General features: G+C 39.0%; 1 protein-coding gene across 1 annotated transcript in view; it reads left to right on the top strand.

Annotated features, from left to right (window-relative positions):
* The window catches only part of LOC135475630 (orexin receptor type 2-like), a 32020-nt gene extending 7645 nt beyond the window's left edge, over positions 1-24375 (top strand). The window contains exons 2-7 of the mRNA XM_064755561.1: positions 18267-18627; positions 19350-19479; positions 20384-20520; positions 21839-21910; positions 23139-23157; positions 23891-24375. Of these exons, the coding sequence (XP_064611631.1) occupies positions 18267-18627; positions 19350-19479; positions 20384-20520; positions 21839-21910; positions 23139-23157; positions 23891-23960 (789 nt within the window). The 3' untranslated portion in view covers positions 23961-24375. The remainder of the gene's footprint in view (positions 1-18266; positions 18628-19349; positions 19480-20383; positions 20521-21838; positions 21911-23138; positions 23158-23890) is intronic.
* The last annotated feature ends 1461 nt before the right edge of the window (positions 24376-25836 follow it).

The following is a 25836-nucleotide window of genomic DNA, read 5'->3' as shown; positions in this document are numbered from 1 at the left end:
GCGTGTTGAAATGCGCACCCACTTAGACCTACTGGTCGATCTCTGTATACTATGATACTGAGAAAGACAAAAGCACACAAACAATGCTTTAAAGATACAGTCGGCAAAGTACTGAAAGGTGCTATTTGAAAAAGCCAGCGAGAAACTTCCCATGCTTTTTTGTGGCACGATATTTGAAAGATGGTGGAGTTAATGGAGTTTTAAATCTCGTTCCCCAGCCCAGCTCCAGGGCTTATGCGGTTTAGCCACAATTTCCAAGACGGAATTTACACCGCTTTGTCGCCATTTTGAGCCCCTTATTCGTGTCGTATCAACTATACTTTAACTGTTTCTTGTAAACGTCATAAGGGCGAGGAATAATAAAGAAATATTGGAAGTTTTTTTTCAGTTTCTCTATACCAGTATTTAATGAAACCAAACTTAAGCACCCGCTCGCAGCATTAAAATCTGTATGCCCATCGGTATATTGACCGCATAAAATTGTCTACTCGAAAACCCGATAACATTGCAGCCAGTGTTTCCCGTTTTTTATCAGCTGATGTGAAGAGCACCTGCTACGGAATGTGATAACTGCAACATAACTGCTATTGAAGTAGACTTTGTCAATAACCTCCTCCTCCGATAAATCACTGTCCCGCAAGCCGCTAGCCGACCACCGGTTTGACTCAGGATCAGATCAGGTACATCAGGCGGAAGCTGGCAGATAACAGCTCCATCTCGTTTGTCAGTGGGAGGTATGGTGCCATTAACCACCCTTCTCTCACGTCAGCGAACAATAGCGGCGAAACTAAAATGGGCTTCATTCCCCATTATTCTACTGTTACCGGCTAGACTAAAACCATGCAGTCCGCGCCAAGGCTACGACCCGATCTGGTTATTCCACTAAAACCGGTACAGTAAATATACACTTGGGAGATGTCCAAGGTATCAGACGTTGCAGGAACACGGACCAGCTAAATCACACAGTCGGCCAACTGAGTAACTACAACGCGCTACCGAAAAATGCTCTTTTCTTCTTAGCAAAACATTTTTACTGCTCTTTTTTCAGATAACAGACAATTTCGTCCACAAGGATAAATGCCGATGAAGCGTTATCCTTACTAATTACTCTACAGCTGTTTTAGTTCGAATGAGCAAATCTCACTATTCTATAAACATACACACAAGGTATGATGTAACGGTAGATCTCTTTTTGTGGATTTTGACAAATTTACCACTGTCGAGGTTCGTTGCTTTCTTCTAGCGCCGTAATATGAATATTAAAATAAAAAGATAAAATCCCAATCTAAAAATACATAATTACATGGCGAGAACAGAAATGTTGATTGTGCGGAGACAAATAATAGTCACCGTTATACATATATAAAGAATAAATGTATAAATTTTGTTTATACGTGTATACATTTGATGGGATTGGAGTTAAATGGTGAACTGAAGAATTTTTCATTTGTACAATGACGGTCAGTACTGTGAGTGGAGGACACAGGATTGTCCGGGTAAACCACTGCCCTTTGACAAGCGACTGATGAACTTTCCTACATGTAACTTGCAAGTAGGCCTATGCACATCGTACTGGCAGAAGACAAGGGGTGTCGCAGCAATGTAAGACTGTGAAAATAGCCCCACGAGTGTTGTCCACCGCTTTTCGTCACCAAGACCCCACAAGCAGTGAAAGCTGGGGATTACATTTCCTGTCCGAGGTTGATTTGGAGCCCCCATCAGGTGTCCGAGCGATAACTGAAAAGCAAGCACCTTTAACCACTAACCACCGCTGGTCAAGGAACTTTTCAGTCCCTCTACAGAAATCATATATCCAAAGTTAATCATGAATTCTTTTATAGTTTTTTTCGCCACTGATGCTTGGTTTGATTGGTGGACACCACCAAAAGGCATTGCCAGAATTGTTCGCACAAATGAGGCTTACTCTTGGGATCTAGACATCAGTGACTTGAATATAAACGAAGCCCGATAGGCGATGAGTTTTAGGGTGAGATGTACGCTTGAAATTAAAATTTGTCCAAAAAGACTGTTAGAATAATACTGTTTAGTGGTGAAGAGACCCAGGAGATCTATCGTGAATAGAACGGCTGGTGTATATGCTAATTGAATTAACTCTGAAAATGAATTCAGCTTGTAAGTCATTATATGCTCCCTGTATTTACTTCCTTCTTATCTTAGAGTAATTTCTTAATAAGAAATCAATATGATTGAAAATAAATCATATATCTGTATTGTTTCCTTGCTCTGACCTGTGTATGTCCAGCGAGGCAGCAACATGTATCATATCTAAATTCTTTAGTTTCACCTGGCCCATGGCAGGTTTGATTCGAGGTCTCCTGACTTCGAGGCGGATGATCTAACCACTAGGCCACCGAAGCGGTCGCACAGTCGTGATTACTGGGTTTCTGTGCATGGCGTCGTGTTTTAGCTCATTACATCTCAAAGTATCATTTAAGAGGCAAAGATAATTTCGCACCAATATGTGTACGAAGCTAAGTTCAGAGTCCACTTAACATCTTACAATACATTCCCAAAGATTTCTAGTCGTATAGAACTCGTTTCCAAGAAGAACGATACGCTGTATGTTCAGAAAAACTTGTCCCTGTCCATTCCAATTGAAGCATTTAAGCTGCTTATTTTCTCTGCATCTACCTTTGCCATGCCCCCTCCCCCTCCCCCTCCCTCTTTCGTCCATCACCCTTCCGGAGAAAACTCACACTTTATTTTATTTTAGCCACTTTCTTTATCAGTAACTATTCCAAATGGAAAAAAGGAAGAAACAGAAGGTACAGCTGTTTGGCCATTACAAAGTCATACTCGGCTTGGTGTACCACTACAGTTACCGGCATCGACCTTGTTCACTCATGAATATTGATGGGCTGGCAGTAAGCTCTAGATGCTGGATACTGTTGTCGTTGGTGGTCGGATGGTTGTCAATTCATCCGCCCACAGCACAGATCACCGCGATCTGCCAGGGGCTTTTAGTAGATTAGAGACAGTCAGGAAATGCGAATACAGACATTCAAACTATCCTCAGCGGAATAATAAATGTCTTTTTATACGTTGGTAAAAATTTGCAATGCAATCTGGATATCGTTGCCGTTGAAAACAGGATCACAGGATTGGTTCCAGTATCTAAAGGATAAAACATGCATACGCCTTCATCTAATATGCGTTTATGGTTTGCAGCAATTTGGGGAAGATTTTATCATTACATTGAGTTTTGTCTTTGTAAAATTGCTTCCAAACAGAGCACATTTTCAGTTTCCATGGTAACGCTGCATAATTGTGTAGAATGTGCAACGGTCTGAGTAATAATAAAATAATATAAAAAAAAACAAAATAATTAATTTGAAAGCAAAAATTTTATGAGCCTTTTAAGGCTGCAGACTGGGAAAGTGAGAGACTCTGTGCCATTTAAATTTGGACTACTTGTATTGCTAGTAAAGAGTGGGTAAGGGGTAAAATTTCATCCCGGAATTTGTTCGCAACATATAAGATTCTTCATAACAGTTGGTCTATTACGTGACAAAACACTCCACCTGAGGGATGACATTCTATCTAGCAAAATAATTTGTGTTGTCTTTTTAGGAGTCACAAACCGGGTGCTTTCCTAACGTTATGAAGGAAGTTTACATCAGCAAATTGCATGGCTCGACATTCCGCCGATAAAACATTTTGAGGACGTAACATATCACGGACAGAAAGGGCTACCAGGGCTTTGAAATCTTATCCACATAGGCGAGAAAGGCTATTCTACAGGAACCCGTTCTTGTTAAAAACTGAAGACCAAATTCGCGCTGTGTTTAAACACATTTCATCCAGTCCTGACAAACTTATTTCCCACCTCGGTTCGTAGCTTGGGTTGAACGTCAGCATGCTTTACACGAGTTGAAGCTTTTAAACCCATATTTGAATCTTGCTGCAAGCAAGATTGTCTCGAAGGAAGTAGGCTTTTCTATTCAAGCTACTTGAATTATCGAAAACTCCTCCAGCTGATATTTTTTTCTTGGCATCTGTACTCTTAGGCATTTTTTAAATTTTCATCCTCTGTGATGCCTCATGTGTAGCGGATTTGGCCACAACATGTCATAAAGGCTCAAACTCTATGCTAATACCAACAAGCGACTGTTGTCAGATTCGTTATTCCCTGAGCAATATTCTCTATGTACATGTAGCGCATAGGCATATGAGCGCGAAAGTACAGCACAGACTCGCATGACTTGATTTGCATGGAACGCTGTGTTTCGGTTCACGTCCTGAAATGTGATTACAGCTTGTGTAGTGTGTATGACAGTGTCTGGTATATGCTAATCCTGCCGAACCCCAGTGCCTCTCTGCTTCTATCACTTGAGCTATCGTGAAAAAAATCATTGTTATATAATTATAACTATTTTATATCGATTCCTTGTAGAATTATGTATATTTAAATACCCGTTTTGAAAGGAAATGAATCATGAGCTGTCATCTTTAAAAGAAGAACGTGCAGACTTCCAACGTGGTACACCTGTGTAAGTTCTCTCTTCCGGGTTAGCATCGTCCATCAATGTCTCTGTGACAAAATCCCCAAATTACCCCACATACAAAATGTGACGTTCACGTGGCCTCACGCTTAAACATTTAAGGACACGACAACGAAGACGTCCCGTGTGTTTAACTAACTAAACAAGGCCACAAGAATTATGCATGTGGATAAATCATTTATCGAAATCGATAATTTTATGATCGATAAAGGTCAATTTGACACCCAAGCCCTGCACTTTGCACTCCCTGCGATACATGGCAGATCAACAGAAGACTCTCCCGTCTCGATCTCAGGAGGATAGCAGGAGCTTTCTTTATGTAAACCATAGATGGAGAATTAGATACCTGTTATATTGCATGTGCAGCCAACGCAATCTTATTTCCGTTGTACACCCCATATTCTGGCGCCTGTATCGAGGTTTAATACCAGATACAAAGACTTATGATTAGGTGCCTCTGAAGTGATTCTTTACACTAGGAAAGCATCTGTGGCATTTAATCCATAAACCGTAGAAGGCTACAAGCGAAAACCTTAAAACACCTAAGGGTAAAACTTCAGGCAAGGCAACAATTCATTGTCAGCTTGTGACGTAATCACCTCTGGTTGCTCAGAGATCATCGGGGCAAAGCCATGAATTCGTTGTCCTTTTTTTAGACAACAAACTATGGATAAAAACAACTCACTAAACCCTGTATGCGTTACCCAATAAGACGTTTACTGTTCACCTTGTTCAAGGAGATGGTAGTAAATCTGCTCATTGATGCGGCATGTAAAAGAATACATGTGCAGAAAGCGATGTCAAATGTGTTGATTCTTACGGCCATGCCGTACATACGAGGATATTATGAGACTGACGATGTCGAAAAGATTACTAATTACTACGATATGTGCAGAATATATCATGAGATGAGAAAGATCACTTATAGCAGCCTTTTATCCCTAATAAATGAGAAAGTCTGGAAGATTCCGAATGATAAGTTATACATAGACTAGGTTGGGATCGTGTTGGTTGTGTTTACCCCTTGGTTGCGTGATATTCCCTTGATATTCTCCCAAGAGATCTGCAATTTTCAACATCAAGTAGATAAAGTCTTTACCTTCGAATTTCGTAGAGAAAGCAATGGGAACCAGTGAAAATGTGCAATATTGTGAAATATCTTTCTTAAAGGAGGTCGTTTTGCATAAAACCTTTGAGGGTGAACATTTCCAGTAACTGTCTTCAGAAACTGGAGATCTGAGACGAAAATAGAACACCCGCCTGCTGATAATCCCCGAAGTGGAAGGGAGTTTGGAAGGAGAGAAATGGCTTGTTGTGCGGGAAAACGAGAACACTTGGTATTCCATGCAGTCGGTGTCAGTCATGCAGAACAGCCAGTATAGCAAGGTGCGAGATAGTGACATGAACTGGTGATGTAAGAATGCAAACAGATATGATCAATTGTTGTGATGGAGCAACTAGCTCTGAGTGATGTTCTGTTAGTGCACAGAGAGCGCATAAAGACTTGCCCAGTTGCATACATGTATTCCATGTTGTTCAGTGAGAAGAATGAGTTGAGTACGGCATAGACGGGAAACATGCAATAGCTTTTTGATTACTGTTTCCACTGGAGACGCAAGTTCAATTTACAGTGTGTAAATGTTTAGTAATTACAAAAAAAGAGCTACGAAAGAATAGATAACCTTACATGTAAAGTTTCCATTTGAAAGAAGATTTAAGTTTACATAGTAATTTTTAAGGTAAAAAAACATGTTGATTTTTGCTTTTTTTAGGTAATTCTCGGAGAATTAGCCTTTTAAATTTGTTAAGGTCTACAAATTGCCGGTGCGCTTTGTTTATCGAATCGACAGCGTAAATGCCAAGTTTCGATTTCGTTCTAGGAGATTTCATGCCTAAAAACCATACCTTTTTCAGTATTTTGTTGAGATGCAGAACCATGTTGTAATTATCACAATTTTTGTGTCATTTCTTGATCTAAAAGGTAAAAAACTGATCTTTGAAAGAGCCGACAGCTCCACATCAACTAATGTGTAATATACCCGTTAAATTTTTTGTAAATCCCAACAATGATCTGTGCTGCTAAAAGCGATTTGTTATTAACAACAGTTAAAAACTTTTGTTTCTCCAGTCTCGGAACCATTCTTCCCATCTGTAAACCAGACCATTGTCAAATATGCGAAACCTTCTGGTGCATACAGTATATAGCGATAAATAATATGATATGTATAGTATAATATCAGTGTAAAGTTGATAAACACCTGCATCATTTTACTCTTGATACGTATATATGTGTTATTATATTACATACGGTAAGTTTATTTTTCACTCTTTCCCATAAATCATAAAAATCTTAGACGATCAAGATTCTAATGAAATGTCATCTTTGATGTTTCGTCTATTACAGAAATCACCATAGGCGTTAATGATACTCGTTGGTGACATTGTGGAATACACAGTATCCAATTAGTTTCATGGAATATAGTTAAGGCGAATTTTATTAATGAAATCAAAATTCACATTACTTTTACAGTGAGATGAACTGTGTGCTTAAAAGGTCGACTGTAATTGGTGCTCCATTTTCGCATGGGTGTAAAGGGCTTCGAAGCCAAGACGTTTAATAAACTCAGGGTTTTGATGTTTTAATTTTAGCGATGAGTAAAACCAAGCAGTTTGCAACTCAACCTAAAATGTTGTGTGGAGTTTTAGATGAGCACATTCATAATTTCGACGTTCGTTTCATGTTAAAGAAGGTGGACTTTAAGCAAAAAGGAATTGATCTACTTCACCAGCGATAATTTGTTGGTAATCATTTTGTAGTAAATTGTGGAAAATGGCGCACACATTAGGAAAAATGACTGCATTTATATTTAATTCCGCACAACAATTTTATCCAGAATTCGTGTTCAGGATTTGGTCTAAAGGGCCCCAATATCTTGGTAATCAGAGCTGACACTTATACCCAGATTTCAGGTCAAGATGAAAACAGAAATATGACACTTTGATCCAAACACGCTATCGGAGAATTTTTGTAGGGAAAGATAGCAGCATAGGTAGCAAAACCATTGTAGATATATGAATAAAAAAGAAAAACCATAGTTTCTTCTCCTCATGCGGGATGCGTAAATTGAAAGAGTGCAAGTGCTATATGGGCTTTCATTGTCAGCAGGTTTTGAGCTCAGTTGTCAATTGTCCAACACACAGCCACAACAGTGAGATGATGGAGGGAGAAATTACAACATGCTGTGTTCTTCTAATTATACCTGCACTGCGACATTATGATGCAAAAGTCTACAACATAAAAAGTAAAGTCAACGCATCTGTGTGAAAGTTGACAAATGATCAAACATAACCGGTGAAATCCGGATTTTTGTCAACTTACCTCCGGGTTTTATATACCTGTTCATGTAAATGCTTAAAGACTGTAGCAACTTAAAGGCACCACGGTGTGAGAAGAGTTATGTAAAATATGCAGTGATATTAATCACAATTTATGAGACGTCAGTTGTCTAGAATTTCTTAAAATGTTGTGTTAATGTTAAATTTACCAAACAACTACAGGAAAACAAATAAAAGAAGAAAACTTTATTCCACATTTTTAGAGGTGAGCGTTGGCGAAGGGTACGTCACTTCCTGTCCGAAGCAGTGAATACCAAGGCGGCTAATGTTTGCAGAGCCATGGATAAGGGCGAATTCTGTACTTGTTGTTCCGTACAGATTATTGAGTCGTTCATGCTTTCAATAAAAGAAGAAAGAAAATTTCCTAGTTAGTATATTTTTGAAATGTGCATGCATTAATCATCTTTAGAATACGTTATGTCTACTGCCTTCCTTAATGCCTGGCAAATGTGCAATACTATTTGAATCTTTCAGGCTGCAGAGTAAGCATTTAAATGTGGACGATTGAATGAGCGAATAAATAAATGAAGCAAGGAAGGGAATGATTGAATGAATCAATAATTTTCATTTCGATACTCATGAACACATCAAGCAGTAGATTAATCCTGTGAGAACGACCTTGAAGTCAAGATGGAAGCTTTGATAGAAATATTCCGATCCCTGTCGACGCTGACATTATCGTGACATCTGTGCTATTACCACCTGTCCCAAGCCCGGTGTTCGCCATGCCTCAGACAGTCAGCTTGTAGCTCCGAAACCTATTTAAACACGATAGCTCTTGACATACATCTAACCAGATCTACACTGGATATTGGCTGGCCAAAAAGCGGTTAATAAAGCCATAGCTTTGCCTGCCGCGTTCTGAGTCCCGTTAGCTCGACACCTCTCTCTCTCCAGAGAGAGTAAATTGCTTTAGACGGCCTGGCAATTTCTTCGAAAGCACAGGTTGCTTCGAATGGCCGTGTTCAATTTATTTGACGTTTGAATTTTTCAGAGAGATCTAAGGTGGTGTTAAAGGTGACACAAACAAACTGATTGTGCTTACTGTTTATGTAGTAAATTTGTCAACTTCAACCTCAAAAGTATATATCCTCCAACTTTCGTGTTGCATAATACTACCAAAATACAGCTTGCATTTTTCTCTACATCATACAAAAAATTAACCTAGCATGACCACCATTTTTTGAATTGTGGTTGATGGAAGTGAAGTCATAGCATTTTGTTACCTTGGTAACCTCCAGAGGGTGGGAAGTAACACTGGAATAACAATTTTCAGTTCTATCCAAAACATAAAAAATCGGATATATTTTATCTTGGTGCAGAATAACAGAGCAGAGACTATAGTGTCTCAACAATGTTTGTGTGGCAGTGTCACCCAGCCAGTGATCCTCACTCTTCATGGCCTGGATTGCGCATGTGTAACCTAAAGAGAAGTTTTAGCCCTTGCTGCCTAATTGTGAATAGATCAAACAGAAACACGCTATATCGGTATTCTCTGAGCCAGCGCAAACATACCAACGCTAAAATAATCGCCTTATCCTTCCGTGCGCAATTCAATGAATTGTTTGAGACTATAACCTCAATGCCATAGAAACATGCATGAGGAATCACTGGGACCATTGGATTGGTCTTAAATGATTTTAAAACCAAATAGCTGAAAACAATCAAACAATCATAGATTTTAAAGAAGATTTGTGTATTTGATCATTTCTTCAGCAGAATTTAATGAAACTGCGTTATATACTAGCTTCAGCAGTGATAATGTTCACGGGACACCTCAATCAATTCCTTGATGTATTTGACAAGCATAAACGCACGTTAAGGTTAAACCCTTGCAAGACAATTAAAGGCCATGTGAAATGATTGATAAAATGTTTGAAATTACTCTGCATTAAGTCTGAGAATTAAGGTCTTCTGAAGGATATCAATCTCCATCTGAATGCCTTGATTTCCTTCTAAGTGTAAACGATTGCGCACATGCCCTGAACGTGACGTGCAATTGTACTACACTAATGCATAATAAAAGTTAATGTTGTCATGGCAGCTGAGCGTAACGTTTTGACTGCTTGGAGCCTTAACCCTCCTCCCTCTTCTTCCCTTATCCGTAGTCAGCAATCTGATTCAGTTAACCTGTTTCAGGATAAAAGTAACAGCGAATTAAGTCTTAAAATGGTTGAAACGCCTTTCCTCTTGTCCACGCCAGTAGCGAATAGATGGCGCCTAACCTGTGGTGGGCAGAGTTCCGGATTGCACTTGTCTAGAAAACCTGACTTAATATCCAGACAATATGGTTCCGTTATGCCCTTTAGTGACATTTTGCGCACACTTAAACTCACTTAAGGAGAACGGATTATTGTTAGTTTGGTGGTGTTAAAATCCCAACCGGAAAGTGCTGATTAAAACATTAACATTAACCTTTCAGCTGAGCACGCTGTACGCTTTTTGTTTTAAATCCCTCTTAATGAACCTTAAGCCTCCCTCCATAATTGACCCCATAAGTAAGCTTTCTTCTGCTTTTGTGAATATGTTTCTTTTACGACGACAAATTGCTGAGAAAGTCGACACTTGACTGACAGATACATCGGGAAAACTTTCAGTTATATCTGTCTCCAGTTTTGCTTTCGTACATATTGGTTCTGATGTTTTTGTAGCTGTTCTCTTCGGTCGCCATCGTCTTCGAGACGTCAGCAACAAAGCTTTGTTTCAAATCAAGAGATAAGGATTTTGTACATGTATCTTTAATTTCTGGTAATTTTACCATTTTGTTTAACACCATACACAAGAAAGTTTCCCTTAAATAGTTGCAACCAGTTTTACTGGTGGCAGAAATCCTAAAGCGCTGGCTATACAACCATCACCTTTTGGCAACGTTGTAAATTTAATTTTGTTTCATTTAGTCTCAAATCTGATTGAACTCATCCAAAACTCATAGATCAATCCTTTTAAAACACCATGCAAGCGGTAAGCCATGTCCATTTTGTCTCATATATCTTGGCAACAAAGAAAAATCTTGACCAGCGCTCATATTACAGACATACACGTGAGGTATTGCTGTAAAATTTAACTTTATTCCATTCCGGGTCTGATTGGATCGAACACTTTCATTATTGCTATAGATGTGTACATGGGAAAGTATCAGATAAATCTTCATGTCAAACAAAGATTTCACCTCCGTTCACCTCACATGTCAAGGGCCCGTCGGTATTCAGGGCTGATGGTTGTGACTTATGCTTGTTTCCACTTGATAGATTGGACTTCATTTACGGACTGTGGTTATTGATAGAGCCTGAAGGTCAGTGGCGACTATAATGGTCACTTTGGCTTTGGATCAGCTACAGGATATAATAGGTCTAAGGAGGCGATATTTATTGCACACTGACGAACGTAGATTATACCGAAGATACCAATTTCTGAAAACAATGCCGTGAAGTCTCAGATAATATTAGCATAGCTTCGTTTTATTGATGGGTATTTGAGAATCCCTTCGTCCTGTTTTACTCAGATTAATATGAGAGAATGTGACAGGTTCTGTGACTCGGATGGCATGATGATGTTGATTAGTGGGAAGGGTTCTCAGAACCCACCAATTGCAATCTGATTCGGCGCTGAATTTCTGCCTCAACGTATCAGTTATCTGCTTCGTAAAGAAAAGCGAACGGTGGTCATGACAGACGCATTGTTGTTCTATGAAAATCTTCGTCACCTGTGTTATTTTCATTCTGAAATGGCACATTATGGCGGATCGTTAGAACCACAAATACCGGATGCTCTCGCCAATACGAGGTTTTGTAATCACCCTTTAGAGCGATCTTTTGTTCTCGCAAGGTAAACTTATTCAGCCCCGACAATAACACCAGGATGTACAAGGCCCATGGAGAGTGCTCAATACGTGCTAATATCAGAGGATATCGGGGGTTTTTATAGCCAATAAAGCCCTAGGAGTAAACTGCCCAGATCATCGACAAATTCTGTATTAACCCGTTGCCTGTCAGTAACATCCCCTTAAACAAATAAACACCCGTCTCGTATGTACGCATTAACATTTTGAGGTCAGTGAAAATAAATTTGAAGAGCATTTAAACTTAATAAGTAGAATTATTTTCAAAACGCCTCAGTGTGCCACCGCTACCCACACCCCCCAAACCAGCGCATACATGTGGGATTGCTAGAACTTATATTAGTACCTGGGTCGGGGGGGGGGAGGGGGCGGGGGGAAGCAGCAGACGAAATTTGGGCTAATTTTTGTTTTTTCCTGACTGTGGCTATTGGAACGGCGGTGATTGTCTCCAGTCACGTGACGACAAACGCCCACCGTAGTGGCACAGTAGCTGCGAATTTACTTAAAATACGATAGATGGCGTGACTTTCAGGTGGTGACCAACATCCGGTCATCTGTAACTCAAGGACAAAGAATTATCGTGTTTGTTCATGTTAGACTTCAAAGTCAAAGGACCTAAATGACAAATGCTGTTGTTTTTCCGCCTGGTTCCTGTGAGTGCAAAGAAAACCATAACCGTAGGATGGATTTATCATTACGTCGTATTCTTGTATTTATTTAGAGCTGATGCGTTAAAGATCTCTTAATGAACTATCCATCTCAGTAAAATCTTAAAATTGATGCCTTTCAGCGTTTAGTTAAAGCCGTGTCTTCAACATAATGGTCACTTCCACGCAAAGTTTGTTATTATCTGCTGCCCTCATTGAAAAAAGGACACGTCTTATGATATCAAAATTTCACGTCTTATGATATCGAAATTAAGGTGACTGATGAAAAGATACTGTAAAAATTTGCACATTCGACTCAAAAATTTAAAAAAAAGGATCTGCAAATTCCAGTTTTTCAATTTTGTAGGAAATTACGGATTAGCATAGAAAAAGAGTTATGTCTCGGCGCGGAATAAATCTGTAATGTTTTAGCAAAACAAAATAAACCGGGTAATGATAACCAACTTCTTGTTCGCCAAAATAAAGGGAATTGTTTCCAGTCAGCAGCCTCGAGCAGATAAATGCGAGTTTTTCATTGGTGGAATTACTCCATACAAAGCTATGAGGAACTTCGACATATTTATCCAAGGAGTAGATCGGATAGATTCTTAATTCCCCGCCACCCTCAGTAAAACATGGCCCACAAGAGAGCAAGACGCTTTGCCCTTTGGTCAATAGTTTCTCGGCCCCTGAGATAGCTAGGTCCGGGTTTCGAGATAAATCCTGACATTTTTCTGACCAGTCAAGCGGAAAAGAATGGTGTTTGAGCTCTCTTAGCTGTCACGTGACGCGAGTAAAATCCTGAATTTATTTCTTTTGGAATGGCTTTAAAACGTTTTTGTATGTCACTTTTACATTTAAAGACGGAGCATATAAATTTCAGTTTTCCACTTTTGCTGCAATTTGAAATTGTTACCAAAAACTACGATTGTGTCTTCTCACAATTACAGATTATAGATTTCAAGTCTTTTGGTGCATATGTATGTACCATTGTGGCATATATCGCTTTTACACTTGCCTTGGAAGTTACTCGCTCCGTGGTCTATTTCGAACGTCGTCCTTGGGTTGACAAGAAGGACACTTATGTTGAAATTGGCGCCCGGTTCCTGGTTGCTCTGGAAAGTTCAGACAGGCACAGCACGAATCAGCCTGTTATTGGAGATTTACGAGAAAGGAAGCAGACAGAGGCCGTTCGATTTATAGGATTGTACCCTGTATATGTTCAAAACCCTGACAAAACGATCAATTCGCTTTAAATTTGGCTACTACAAGTCCTAAAATAAATTATTGAGACGGCTAATTAGAAGTTTTGATGACAAGAAAATCATGTCGATATTAACTGGACTACACTTCAGCTGATCTGAGCCTGTCTGATTGGCGACGCTCTGAGAACAATCTGCTTGAGCCCAGAAACACACGATACCTCACAGCACTCAGCCACGGCTGATGATTGACGGGCCAATTTCTAGTGACCATGTTCAGGTGAAAGAACTCGTTGCTTCAGGATATGGAAAAGTTAGAAGCACCATGAAGTCCCCTACATCAGCTAATGGCACTGAGCTTTCCTTATAATATCAACTCAAAATGATCAGATTACCGATCGACAGGAAACTGTGGGTGAGCCGTAACTGATGTTATAAACTGTTATGCTCTGTCATTCGGCGTTGTCGTAGACATCGAGCGCGTGGTTGCCAGGACGCAAACAAACGATTAATAGAAAGAACTTGTTAGTTTTCAAAGTACGCAAAGCAAGCTATGATTATTGATGAACTTTTCAAGGCAAATGGTTATCGATTACGGTACATGTATGGTGCCTAGTGTGGATGACTTGTCACTGACGTAAATGTGTAGTGGTTATTAAATGCTCACTCAACGTTCTACATAACACACTCCATTTTGGGTATCAATCCGAACAGTACATGTAGTTTAGGCCCGAGTTTATGTCACACATAAATCGCTAACTGTCTGTTGATGACAGTGAAGCTTAAAAAGGAACCCACATTTCCTTCACTGATAAGTTGTAGAATATTCTCGAAAGAAATCTTGTGAGATAATTGTGTGTGGACACCGTAAGATGAAAATACCATACTTATACATTTATTGACACAAGGTGAGTGAGTTAGGTGAGTTTTTCACCTAGACGAAGGCGGTCATTCTTACGGGTGGAAGTAATCAAAGTGCCCAGGGTAAACCACGGACCTTTGAAAAGATACTGACGATCTTTCCCTCATCTGACGGGCAGATAAGCACACACCATATTGGTGAAAGACAAGTGGCCTTTATTGCATGCTTAAACAATTGCATGAGCACTGTCAATAGCTTATCGTCATTAAAGCCCACGATCAGTGAGGACGTGGGAAGATTGAGGCCTTCCTAAAAAAAACAAAAGGTTAAGGCTTTTCTATATTGTTAGACCTATAATAGCGGTTCCGTGAAGATTGGTGCACTGACTTTCAACTCAAAGCCTTTTCGTATACGTCCATCTTTGGCTATATAAATATATAAGCCAGGACCGAAGTATTGTAATAATGGCGAGACACGTAACCTTTACCAAGCCTGGTAATCTGGGCAAATTAAAGCACGTTCACAGACCGTAGAGTTTAACAGAGATACGTGCACGATAAGCCATTTCAGTATGATAGTATTGATCGCCGGTACCAGCAATAATCTGGCTGAAGTCGATGGAAGGTTTTTAAGATTGATAGAATTTGATCAAAGTCTAGGAAATCACTTTCAATAAACGACGTTGATGTATGACCTGCTATGGAACACATGCTAAGCGAAATTTAATACAGACGGCAGCAGACAGCTGACATGGAGACAAATGTCAGAGAGAGAGGAATACGTAATGTCTACCAATTTATGTACGTGATCATAATTGTTTCAAGAAAAGGTGAGCATGTCTAGTTCAAATCAGGAATCCCTGGATATGGTTATGTTATGGATTAAATTTAATGATCGTCTGGCATTTGAAACGTTCAGTAAAACCATACCACCACCTGTGCATGTGAATGTGTTGTGCCTACAAAAATTAATTTCCAGTTGGGATACGCTTCAACCTTGCTGAAATACATCTTCTCTATATAGATAAACATGTTTACTGATGTGCTATACCTGCATAAGTGACAATCAGACTCTCCGTGTTTTTCTCATCCTATTTCATTCTTCTCAACCCGGGCGCTCCTTTATCGACGTGGTGTAACACAAACCCTACACCGAATAAACCTTATCGTAGTTTCTATTACGTATCAATGCGCATGCCCAGACGAAAGACAAACAAATCGTCTTTCATACATACGCCTTGCAAACTTGGAACTGAAGCCCTGTATTCTGCTTAATTAAAATGTTTTACTTTTTTCTCAGTTTTTAGCAGGAAACAATACCAGGGCCCACACAAACTTTCACATTTACAATTACTTTTAAAATAAAAGAAACTTAATGTGACGACCCAACGTTACACTTGTGTAATGTGAACATGCGCAGTTAAAACTACGACAAAGCTTATTGTTTCCCTGCAGTCACTAATGCGACTCAATGACTAGAGAACTGGGTCTGCATCGTTCGTGTAGCCAATCTTAACATTTCCCAAATATCTACAATATCCGTAGTAAGCAGGTGTGCCTGCTACATGTACTGTAATATTGCTTACAATCAACTTTGCCCGCCACAGTTTTTGTCAGAGGAATGGCCATTGATTGAAATGATCCATAGCTGTAATGTTTGCTGCCTGTACGTTGACAGTGTCATAACCCTGTAGTTAATGATGCAACCAGCGAAGTATCCCTTGGGTATGAAACCTTATTCTATTGGACCAGAACTCATTTTCTGATAAATAAAAAGCAATATGTACAAAATCGATTTGGCATATTAACTGAGATAAGCCAAATGAGTGGTATGCTAATCATTCTTAGTTTGGAACATAATCTTTTTTATATCAAAGGTATTTGTTATTTTTTACCTTGCTATTCGAGACATTTTGTAGAGTGACTGTACACAAATTGCCTTATTAAATAAAATAATCTGTCTCAGGTCATTTCTGAAAGTACTTCATAATTTATTATAATTTTTGATGTAATTCTGACATATTCCTTTTGAAACTGGTGTTATAGGTTGTTTTGAATATGGGTAATGCACATGTGTACAAATGTTAGTTCAGCATTCTGTTGCCTTGTTGATTAAAGCTAACACATACTTTGGCACGGAAACCTCACAGCGATTAAACTCAACAGCGAAAACAGTCACAGAGATATTTTTAATGGACATGGAAATGATTGGGTATTTTTGGTCAGACCTGCATTAAACTTTCCCCGCGGCAACCTCTGGAAATTCAAAATTAGGAAGCACAGTTCAAAGTATTACAGATCTTCACACAGTTATTACCCTGGTCAATGAAGCAATCGGTTAAACACTTTCACACAGTTATTACCCTGGTCAATGAAGCAATCGGTTAAACACTTTCACGCAGTTATTACTCTGAGCAATGAAGCAATCGGTTAAACACTTTCACACAGTTATTACCCTGACCAGTGAAGCAATCAATTAAACACTTTCACACAGTTGTTACCCTGATCAATGAAGCAATCAATTAAACACTTTCACACAGCTGTTACACTGATCAATAAAGCAATCGGTTAAACACTTTCACACAGTTATTACCCTGACCAGTGAAGCAATCAATTGAACACTTTCACACAGTTGTTAAACTGATCATTGAAGTAATCAATTAAACACTTTCACACAGTTGTTACACTGGTCATTGAAGCATTCAGTTAAACACTTTCACGCAGTTATTACCCTGGTCAATAAATCAATCGATTAAACGCTTTCACACAGTTATTATCCTGATCAACGAAGCAATCAGTTAAACACTTTCACACAGTTATTACCCTGGTCAATAAATCAATCGGTTAAACACTTTCACACAGTTATTACCCTGACCAGTGAAGCAATCAATTAAACACTTTCATACAGTTGTTACCCTGATCAATGAAGCAATCAATTAAACACTTTCACACACTTGTTACACTGATCAATAAAGCAATCGGTTAAACACTTTTACACAGTTATTACCCTGGCCAGTGAAGCAATCAGTTGAACACTTTCACACAGTTGTTACACTGATCATTGAAGCAATCAATTAAACACTTTCACACAGTTGTTACACTGGTCATTGAAGCAATCAGTTAAACACTTTCACGCAGTTATTACCCTGGTCAATAAATCAATCGATTAAACGCTTTCACACAGTTATTATCCTGATCAACGAAGCAATCAATTAAACACTTTCACACAGTTATTACCCTGATTAATGAAGGAATCAATATAACACTGTTCTTATTGAAACTGTTTATCTACAGCTATCCACTAAACAGAACAACTTAGGTCAATCAATTCGGATGGTGAACTGATTAAATTATGGATTGAAACAGTGTCTTCCTTACCCCAGGCAGTAATTTCGAAAATTTGTTACACTCTGCCCAACACGCCCGATTTTAAGTATATGAGCTATAGCAGATACTTTGTTAGTTCCGTTGGTTGTAGATAAACGTCCTCCTGTCGAAATCTAATAAAGTTGGTCAGCCTTGTAAAATGTGACACAGTGAGGTGTCGTCTCTGGTTTCGTTCGTGTAGGAGCTATACATGAATATTCATACAATGGAGCCCTGAGACTGCATTTTGACAAAACACCGTCGTTCAGCATGTGAACAAAGTGATGTTGTTAGCCACGTTAAACCCACAGCACACACACTGACTGGAAGACTACATGATTCATCGATTTGTTCACACATTCCAAACAAGAATGGAAAAAAAATTGATCAAATCCATGTAATTCCATTTTAAGTTCTCTTTTTTGTATTTCAGAGGGTGTCCGTTGTCGTTTCCGTCCTCACTCTAACCGCCATTGCCATTGAGAGATTCAACGCCATCTGTTATCCGTTAAAAGCACGTGCCACCTTGGTGAAAGCCCGGTTTACAATTGTCGTTATCTGGGTTATTGCTTTCTCTGCTTCTATTCCGGACTTAGTGTTTTGCGAAATCAAGCGGAGTTATCCTGAATACGTGACACCGTATCTTGTGTCTTGCAGGAATATGAAACCATTGATGGGCTTCTATATTTATATCATCGTCTTCTTTGTCATCCCAGTAATTATCATCGCGTTTTGTTACGCTCGGATAGCAAAGTGTCTGTGGAAATCTCACATACCAATACAGACCGGTAACGGTGAGTATATAATATCTTCATTCCAAAATCATGGCCACTGCCAACATCATCAAACATTTTAGCCTCTTTAAATTTGAAATCACTAGACCACACGGGACACGGTTTTATTGCCATTCTCAGACAGGGAATTTCCAAGATTCCACTGGCTTGGGGTATCTACGTCGACGGTGCTGTCTCGTGTAGTATTACATGAAATTCGATGGCGATCCACTCATGACTTGTCACACACAGAAACCTATGGTGAGTGGTTTACCTCAGGCACTCTGCTCTCCTCCACCCAAAATATGGTCGTCATTGTGCTAATGAAAACTTCTTTACTATGGCATTATACAGCAATAAACAAAAATCACTTTTGATGAGCTCACAAATAATTTGTATTAATGCATATATAAAACCATGACAACTGTATACTGGTTCAACTGTATACTGGATGGCCCTCTGGAGTTTCGCAGAGGCTGTTAAATATTGTCCAAAATTTGATAGGAATGATTTCTGTAGTTCAGAGCCAGTAAATTTGCAGCCCAAATGTAAGTCTGCAGCCAGAATGTAAATCTGTATCAATACCTAAATCTGCAACCAAAATATACGTCTATAGCTTAAACCTAAGTGCAGCCAAATTAGTTTAAATACGGTTAAGTAAGATATTTCCTTGTTTATAAAACAGTGGCCTTTTTATCATTCATACATCAAATTAATAATCTCTTTTTCATTTTACTCTTTAGGAGCGTCGACAAGCTTTGGCGAGTTCTCGCAGCCTCATGCAGCACGTCGCAGGACGGCAAAGATGCTTTTTGTTGTGGTTATCTTCTTCATCTGCTGTTATCTCCCTGTTCATATCATCAACACACTTTTGTGAGTAGCAAAGGCGCCAAGTGGAAACAAACATATATGAGTGGTGTGAGTGGTAAGGAAGTGGTAAGAACGATAGACGTTAGGAAATGGTAGTAAGAAAGATAGACGTTAGAAAATGGTAGTAAGAAAGATAGATGTTAGAAAATGGTAGTAAGAACGATAGACGTTAGGAAACGGTAGCAAGAAAGATAGACGCTAGAAAATGGTAGCAAGAAAGACAGACGTTAGAAAATGGTAACAAGAAAGACAGACGTTAGAAAATGAATTGTGAGAAATGCTAATCGTTAGACATTAGAACGTGAGAAAGACTGAACTATAAATATCAGAATATCAGTACAAAGAAACAGAAATTATGAGGGTTGCTGAGAAAGGGCTCATATTTAGGAACAATCCTAATTAAAATAATGGCATTTATACAGGAAATCGAAAAGTGTTGAAACATATTCATTTTGGTGAGTATAGTGGGTTTGGAATCGATGAGATTGATTTATTTGGAGGTAAAATCGTGTAGCCCTATGTGATAACGATGATAACATTAAGGTAATGGGCCGTTAACGAAAAGCTACAAACGACAGTCATTTCGAGGCGATCGATTTGTCTAGAAGAGGAGCTATTGTGTCTTGTGGTTTGAAATTTGAATTTAAAATGAACAGGGAACGATGAACAAAATGCTTACAAATGCTTGATGACCTGTAACTGTACTGAAGGCAATGCAATCTTAGCTTAATAAATATATCAACCAAGGAATCAGAAACTCAATCAGTAACTTAATCAGTCGGTTAGTTAATTCATTAGTTTGACAGTTATCTGATCAGTTAGATAGCGAGCCAGCTAGCTAGTCAGTTTGTCGGTTAGCCTGTTTCTCGGTTAATTAGTTACTAAACCAGTGGATTTATCTTCCCAGCATCCTCCAACTGACTGGGATGGTGAAGTCGGCGTGGACTCTCGGCGCGCATCCCACTGTGATCATAGTCATGTGCACACATCTTCTAGTCTACATCAATAGTGCCATGAACCCTGTCATCTATAACTTCATGAGTGGTAAGCCATAAATCTGATGCCGCCCTGCCTTCTCTTAATTAAGAAATTCTTGTGATCAGCTAATTCGAAGTCACAAGCCTTAACTCTTGACTCACTGTCCTCGGATTCTTGAGTGCATTCTCGCTCGCTATTCCAGAAACCATCACTATAGAACTGACAGGAAATTTGAGTCCACTTCATTTCGAATACATCGAACACGTTTCGACCAATAAAGTGCCGGATAGAAAAATCTGTTGTGGCCAATCAAAAAGATCGACTTCCTCGTGTCAGACTTGAACGTACAACATCGATGTACAAGCAACATAGAACGGGAAGATACGAGAGATATCTAATGATGAACGAGTTAGGAATAACCTCTGACTGGTTTGAAATAGTGGTAGTGTTGGACACAATTAAAATATAGCCTGTGGCGAAAAAGAACCACAGGCATTGTGAAGATATCTTTAATGAGTTCAATTGTAGTGGTACGCATCTGGAGCAACACTTATTACTTATGATTTCTAGCCGGCTCCCTTTAGAAAACTTTTTCATATTGTGAAGTTAAATTTTAGGGAAGGGTAGCTGTAGGAGACAATCAAAACTCTCACAATCTTTCGTAGCTTCATTATGCGTTAAAGTTCCTACAGGCATGGTCGATTTATGTTCTGTTATGTTGCTCGCACACTAAAATAGATATCAGGGAAGTTTGAAAAATAAAAATGGTCCACTATTTTAAGGTGCCATCTTACACAAATACGTGAAAAGTGCTTGCTGTATAGTAAAAATGAGAAGAAACACGACGTGATTCGTCAGTGTACGAAGCGTTATTAGAGGCATTTCAGTCGACACACATTGAAAACGTACATAGCCATCGTGTTTAGACAATCGGAGACGAACCTTTGGGCCTATCAGGGAACGCAGATTTCTGTTTGTAGCGATAAAATTTCAACACCATACAATATTGTTAACAGAGTACTTTAATTTGTGGTTGTGGCGATGGTATCACGAATGGGAAGCGATTTTCGCATTTTGCGTTATGATGGCACGATGATGATAGCAGTGGAATCTGGTAGTCGAAACAGACTTTCGTATACCACCCGTCAACCAAAATGAACGTTCTGGGTAAATAATTGTAAGGCCAATTCACAAAACGACGTTTAACACAAACCACCAAGAAAGTAACTAATACAGTATATAAAATACGAAAGTAGTAAAGTACAATGGTTATAGGCTGTTGCACTTTGTCTACAGTAATACTACACTCAAACACCATTCGTTTATCAAATAAATATATTTGCTGCCATTCATATAATTCTTTTATTATAATCATTTGTTTCAGAAAAGTTTCGCCGAGAATTCCGGATAGCATGTTCAAGTTGTTGTTCTAAGCGAGCCCGATGTCCCATGGCAGGTAAATGTCTACACATTATCTCCCACACTGAATTAAATGCTTGTTCGCGATAGACTGCATAAACAATCTTCCGGGAAAGCGTTTAGTGTTCACAAACTCGCACACAAAGGTTTCTAAACCAGTAAGAGATATTCAGTGTTTTTATGAATAAACCATAATTTGTTTTTTAAGCCATTCCCGATAAAACTGTATACCGATGACTAACTTTATCTGCGTTTGTATCAGACCTTAAATGTCTAAAGACCACTGGATAGCCTTACAAAACATGAGGGAAACATGTGAGCTTGCCTTTGTCTAAAATTTCAGCCGTTCGCAAACCTGTCTCTTTATGTCAGTTACGCTGCATGCAACAACGTTCCATGCAAACCATGAGTTATGTAAATGGAACTTGACGTCTCCTTCTCAGTAGTTTATAATAGTGGTTGAAAGATTAAAAAAAGGTTGTTTAAAAATATCGAGGTTGTGCAATAGGTGGAAGGAAATTTTGTATATAACTTTAAGCCTTGACTGAAGACGCGCGTTTACTTTCTTCAGCACTGCCGCTTTCATATTACACAACCTTACAAATCAACTTATTTTACCTATCCTCGTTAATTCAGTCGTTTGCTGGCGTTAATTCTACTTTAGACATCATTATTTTGGGGGAAGGTTTCAAAACATTGCAGTGTTTTCTTGTTGGTGAAATTTGCACTGTTTGCACGGCGTTGCTTACATTAGTCAATGTATAGTTTCCTGGAATAAAGTATGAAATGCCGCTTTTTCCGTTTGATAAAACATGGGAATCAAAAAAGCATGTACACGCAGCTAAAGTAGTCCTATATGGAATGTTTTCAACGCAATGTCGGCCGGCATGGAAGTGCATGGAGCTTGAGACTCAGCGTTCTCTCAGTTTAGGCCTACTCACTAGGTTATTGCACTTGATTAACTCCCTTGATACGCAGCAATGAACATACTTTAAACGCACCAACCACTGGTTCAGAATTCACTCTAAAGTTTAATCATTATCAGACAGCATTATAAAAATACACAATGAATAAACTGTACGAAATGACTTGGAGCGGAGGGTTTAGGCACGGTTTTTCAAGCCGTTTTTCAATAAAATAAAAGGAGATAGGGATTGTTAGATTATTCATTAATTCAAAGGAAACATACTAAATTGTATTTGCTCACTGTGTCTAAGCCTTAATATAATTTTAATAATACTCTTCATCATCTCTTTTTATTGTAGTTGAGTTGACTGAAAAAAGGTATGAATTAGTTCGCCTCTTTTTTTTAATATTCAAGTATACATTTACTCTCTTGTTCGTCCTATCTTTGCACTAGCTCTTTGCCAAAGCGCATGCCAAATATCATTTTCAATCGATGAAGGCGTGAATAGCTTGCCCAAGTTGACTGACTGTCTGTTGAATTATTTCAGTGACCTTTATCAATGGCATGAATTTCTGTAATACAGATTATAGAATGTAGGAGTTTTTGTGCAGCTTACTTCATGAGAATATGGTAAAATACATGGTATACAGATTGTCTTATTAACATGTAGAAATTAGTGAATAGCTGGTGAATAGCTGTATATATAAAGCCATATACGGTTTTCCTCGTTATAATATTGGAATTAGTAAACAATTTGTCTCATTAGAATATAAAAAGTGGCATACAGGTTTCCTCTTTAGAATGTAGTCAGTGGTATAAAGCTTGTGTCAATGGATAAAGGAATAGGTATACAGCATGTCTGAACATACGAATTTGTATACAGCTTGTCTCACTTAATAACCATTGCATGGTTGGCTGTGGCTTGTGTTTACCGGGCGTTACCCTCGGATACGTATGATTAAGTTTGGTTATCATGGTACTTGTAATGGTTGTTTTATTGGAGTAACATATTTTACAACGTTTTTCTTTTTGTTGCAGATCACATACCCTCCTATGTGTTTCTTGGCAAAAAGTCGCCATGTTTTCTGACCGTTGTTTTCTCTTCTGCAGAGATAACTTCACCCGAACAGGAACCACTCGACTGGTAACATCCGCTGACAACAGGGGCACGTACGTTTGACAGAAGATCCGCTATTCCACACATTAAGCTGTCTAATGTCTCAGCATGGTGGAGTACTGCGCAGTCGCCCGGCTAATGATGTAGAGGCTCAGTGCATCTAAATTGAACTTCGTCCTCATTAACACTGACCGTAATTAGCCATGCAGACAGTTCATGCAAGAAAACCCTGCCGAAATGTCTAAAAATGGCACAACCATGCCAGCGACGACGTGAACTTTTATCTTAAGTATGAAGCAGTGGTTCAGGGGATCAGTAATTGGCACCTGTTTCCAGGGTTACCAACTCATGCAGGAAACAGCAATATATCTTTACTGTTCATTTCGTGTACAGCCGCAAGCTCGAACACTGAAATAAATTGAAATCTTAAGCTCTGCAAAAATTCAGCACAAAATAATAACTTGCTTACTAGGTTCATACGGGCTGTGTTGGGGCTATATTACAAAAGGTTAATAACACATGTACATATTATAAAACATGGCAATACAAGCATTGTGAGAAAAGTTTGAGATGCCATGATGCCCATTTCAGAATAACAACTCTAATAATATTTGGTATACTATTTGCCCAGTCAACTGTGTCAACTGAAGTATCGAAGAATTGGCAATTTCATTTGATTAAATTATCTAACAGCTTCATCTACGCAAAGTGTATTTAATTTATTTATTTGTTTGATTGGTGTTTTAAGCCGTACTCAAGAATATTTCACTTATATGACGGCGGCCAGCATTATGGTGGTAGGAAACCGGGCAGAGCCCGGGGTAAACCCACGACCATCCACAGGTTGCTGCAGACCTTCCACTTACGGCCGTAGAGGAAGCCAGCATGAGCTGGCCTTGAACTCACAGCGACCGCATTGGTGGGAGGCTTCTGCGCTACCACGCTAACCAACTGACCCACGAAGGCCCCAAATGTGTATTTAAGATTCCTTCCGTCTTATCTTTATCATTAAAACTACTGATAAGTTCTTTTTGCGTGAGTCCGTTCTAATTTTTTTAGTTTACATACTTTCTTAGTTGTTGGTGGTTTGTCTTTAACCTTGTTTTGAAATTGATACATCCATTAATGCAATTAAGACGTACAGCATAGAGAGATAAACCAGAGCAGCGACGACTGTGTGATAGCTGACAAATGGTCACACGTAACCGGTGAAATACGGCTAGAGCATAGAGATTAAAAGCAGAGCAGCGAGGACTGTGTTATAGCTGGCAAGTGGTCACACGTAACCGGTGAAATACGGCTACAGCATAGAGAGTAAAACCAGAGCAGCGACGACTGTGTGATAGCTGGCAAATGGTCACGGGTAACCGGTGAAATACAGCCTCTTGTCAATTTACCTAAGTTAGGGTTTCATTCTAACTGTTTATGTAAATGTATAAATAGTAGCGAATTACACGCCCCTTAGCACCATGGCTTAAGTTGTTAGGTAAAAAAATATGCAGTGATGTTAACTGCAATTTTTTAGACGTAACTGGTCTAGACTTACTCAAAATGTCGTATTGTTATCACATTTAACATACAATACCATTAAAACAATGCCAAAAGACCAGGTCTCGGGGATACTTAGTCCACGAGTAGAATCCTGGTCTTTGCAGGAATAGAATAATAAAGGAATACAAGGAATAGAATGACCTGGGCCGGTTGCTGAAAACCGGTTTAAGACATAATACCAGATTTAACGTTAAGGCAAGTTTACTTAGGCTAAAAGAAATTGTGTACCTGTCGGCCCCCTGTTTTGGCAAGATACCGACTTTCTTAAATACACATACATGCACATCATCTTGGTGGTAGACAAATTGCTGGTTGTTTAACCAGCGCTGTAGACGTTGTGTATAAACAACCCCTAGCTCCCTCAAAGGACTGCTGGATGTGGTCGACC

Source organism: Liolophura sinensis, chromosome 9 (genome assembly GCF_032854445.1).
Source record: "Liolophura sinensis isolate JHLJ2023 chromosome 9, CUHK_Ljap_v2, whole genome shotgun sequence".
NCBI classification, from domain to species: domain Eukaryota; kingdom Metazoa; phylum Mollusca; class Polyplacophora; order Chitonida; family Chitonidae; genus Liolophura; species Liolophura sinensis.
This window is presented reverse-complemented; position numbering and strand designations above follow the sequence as displayed.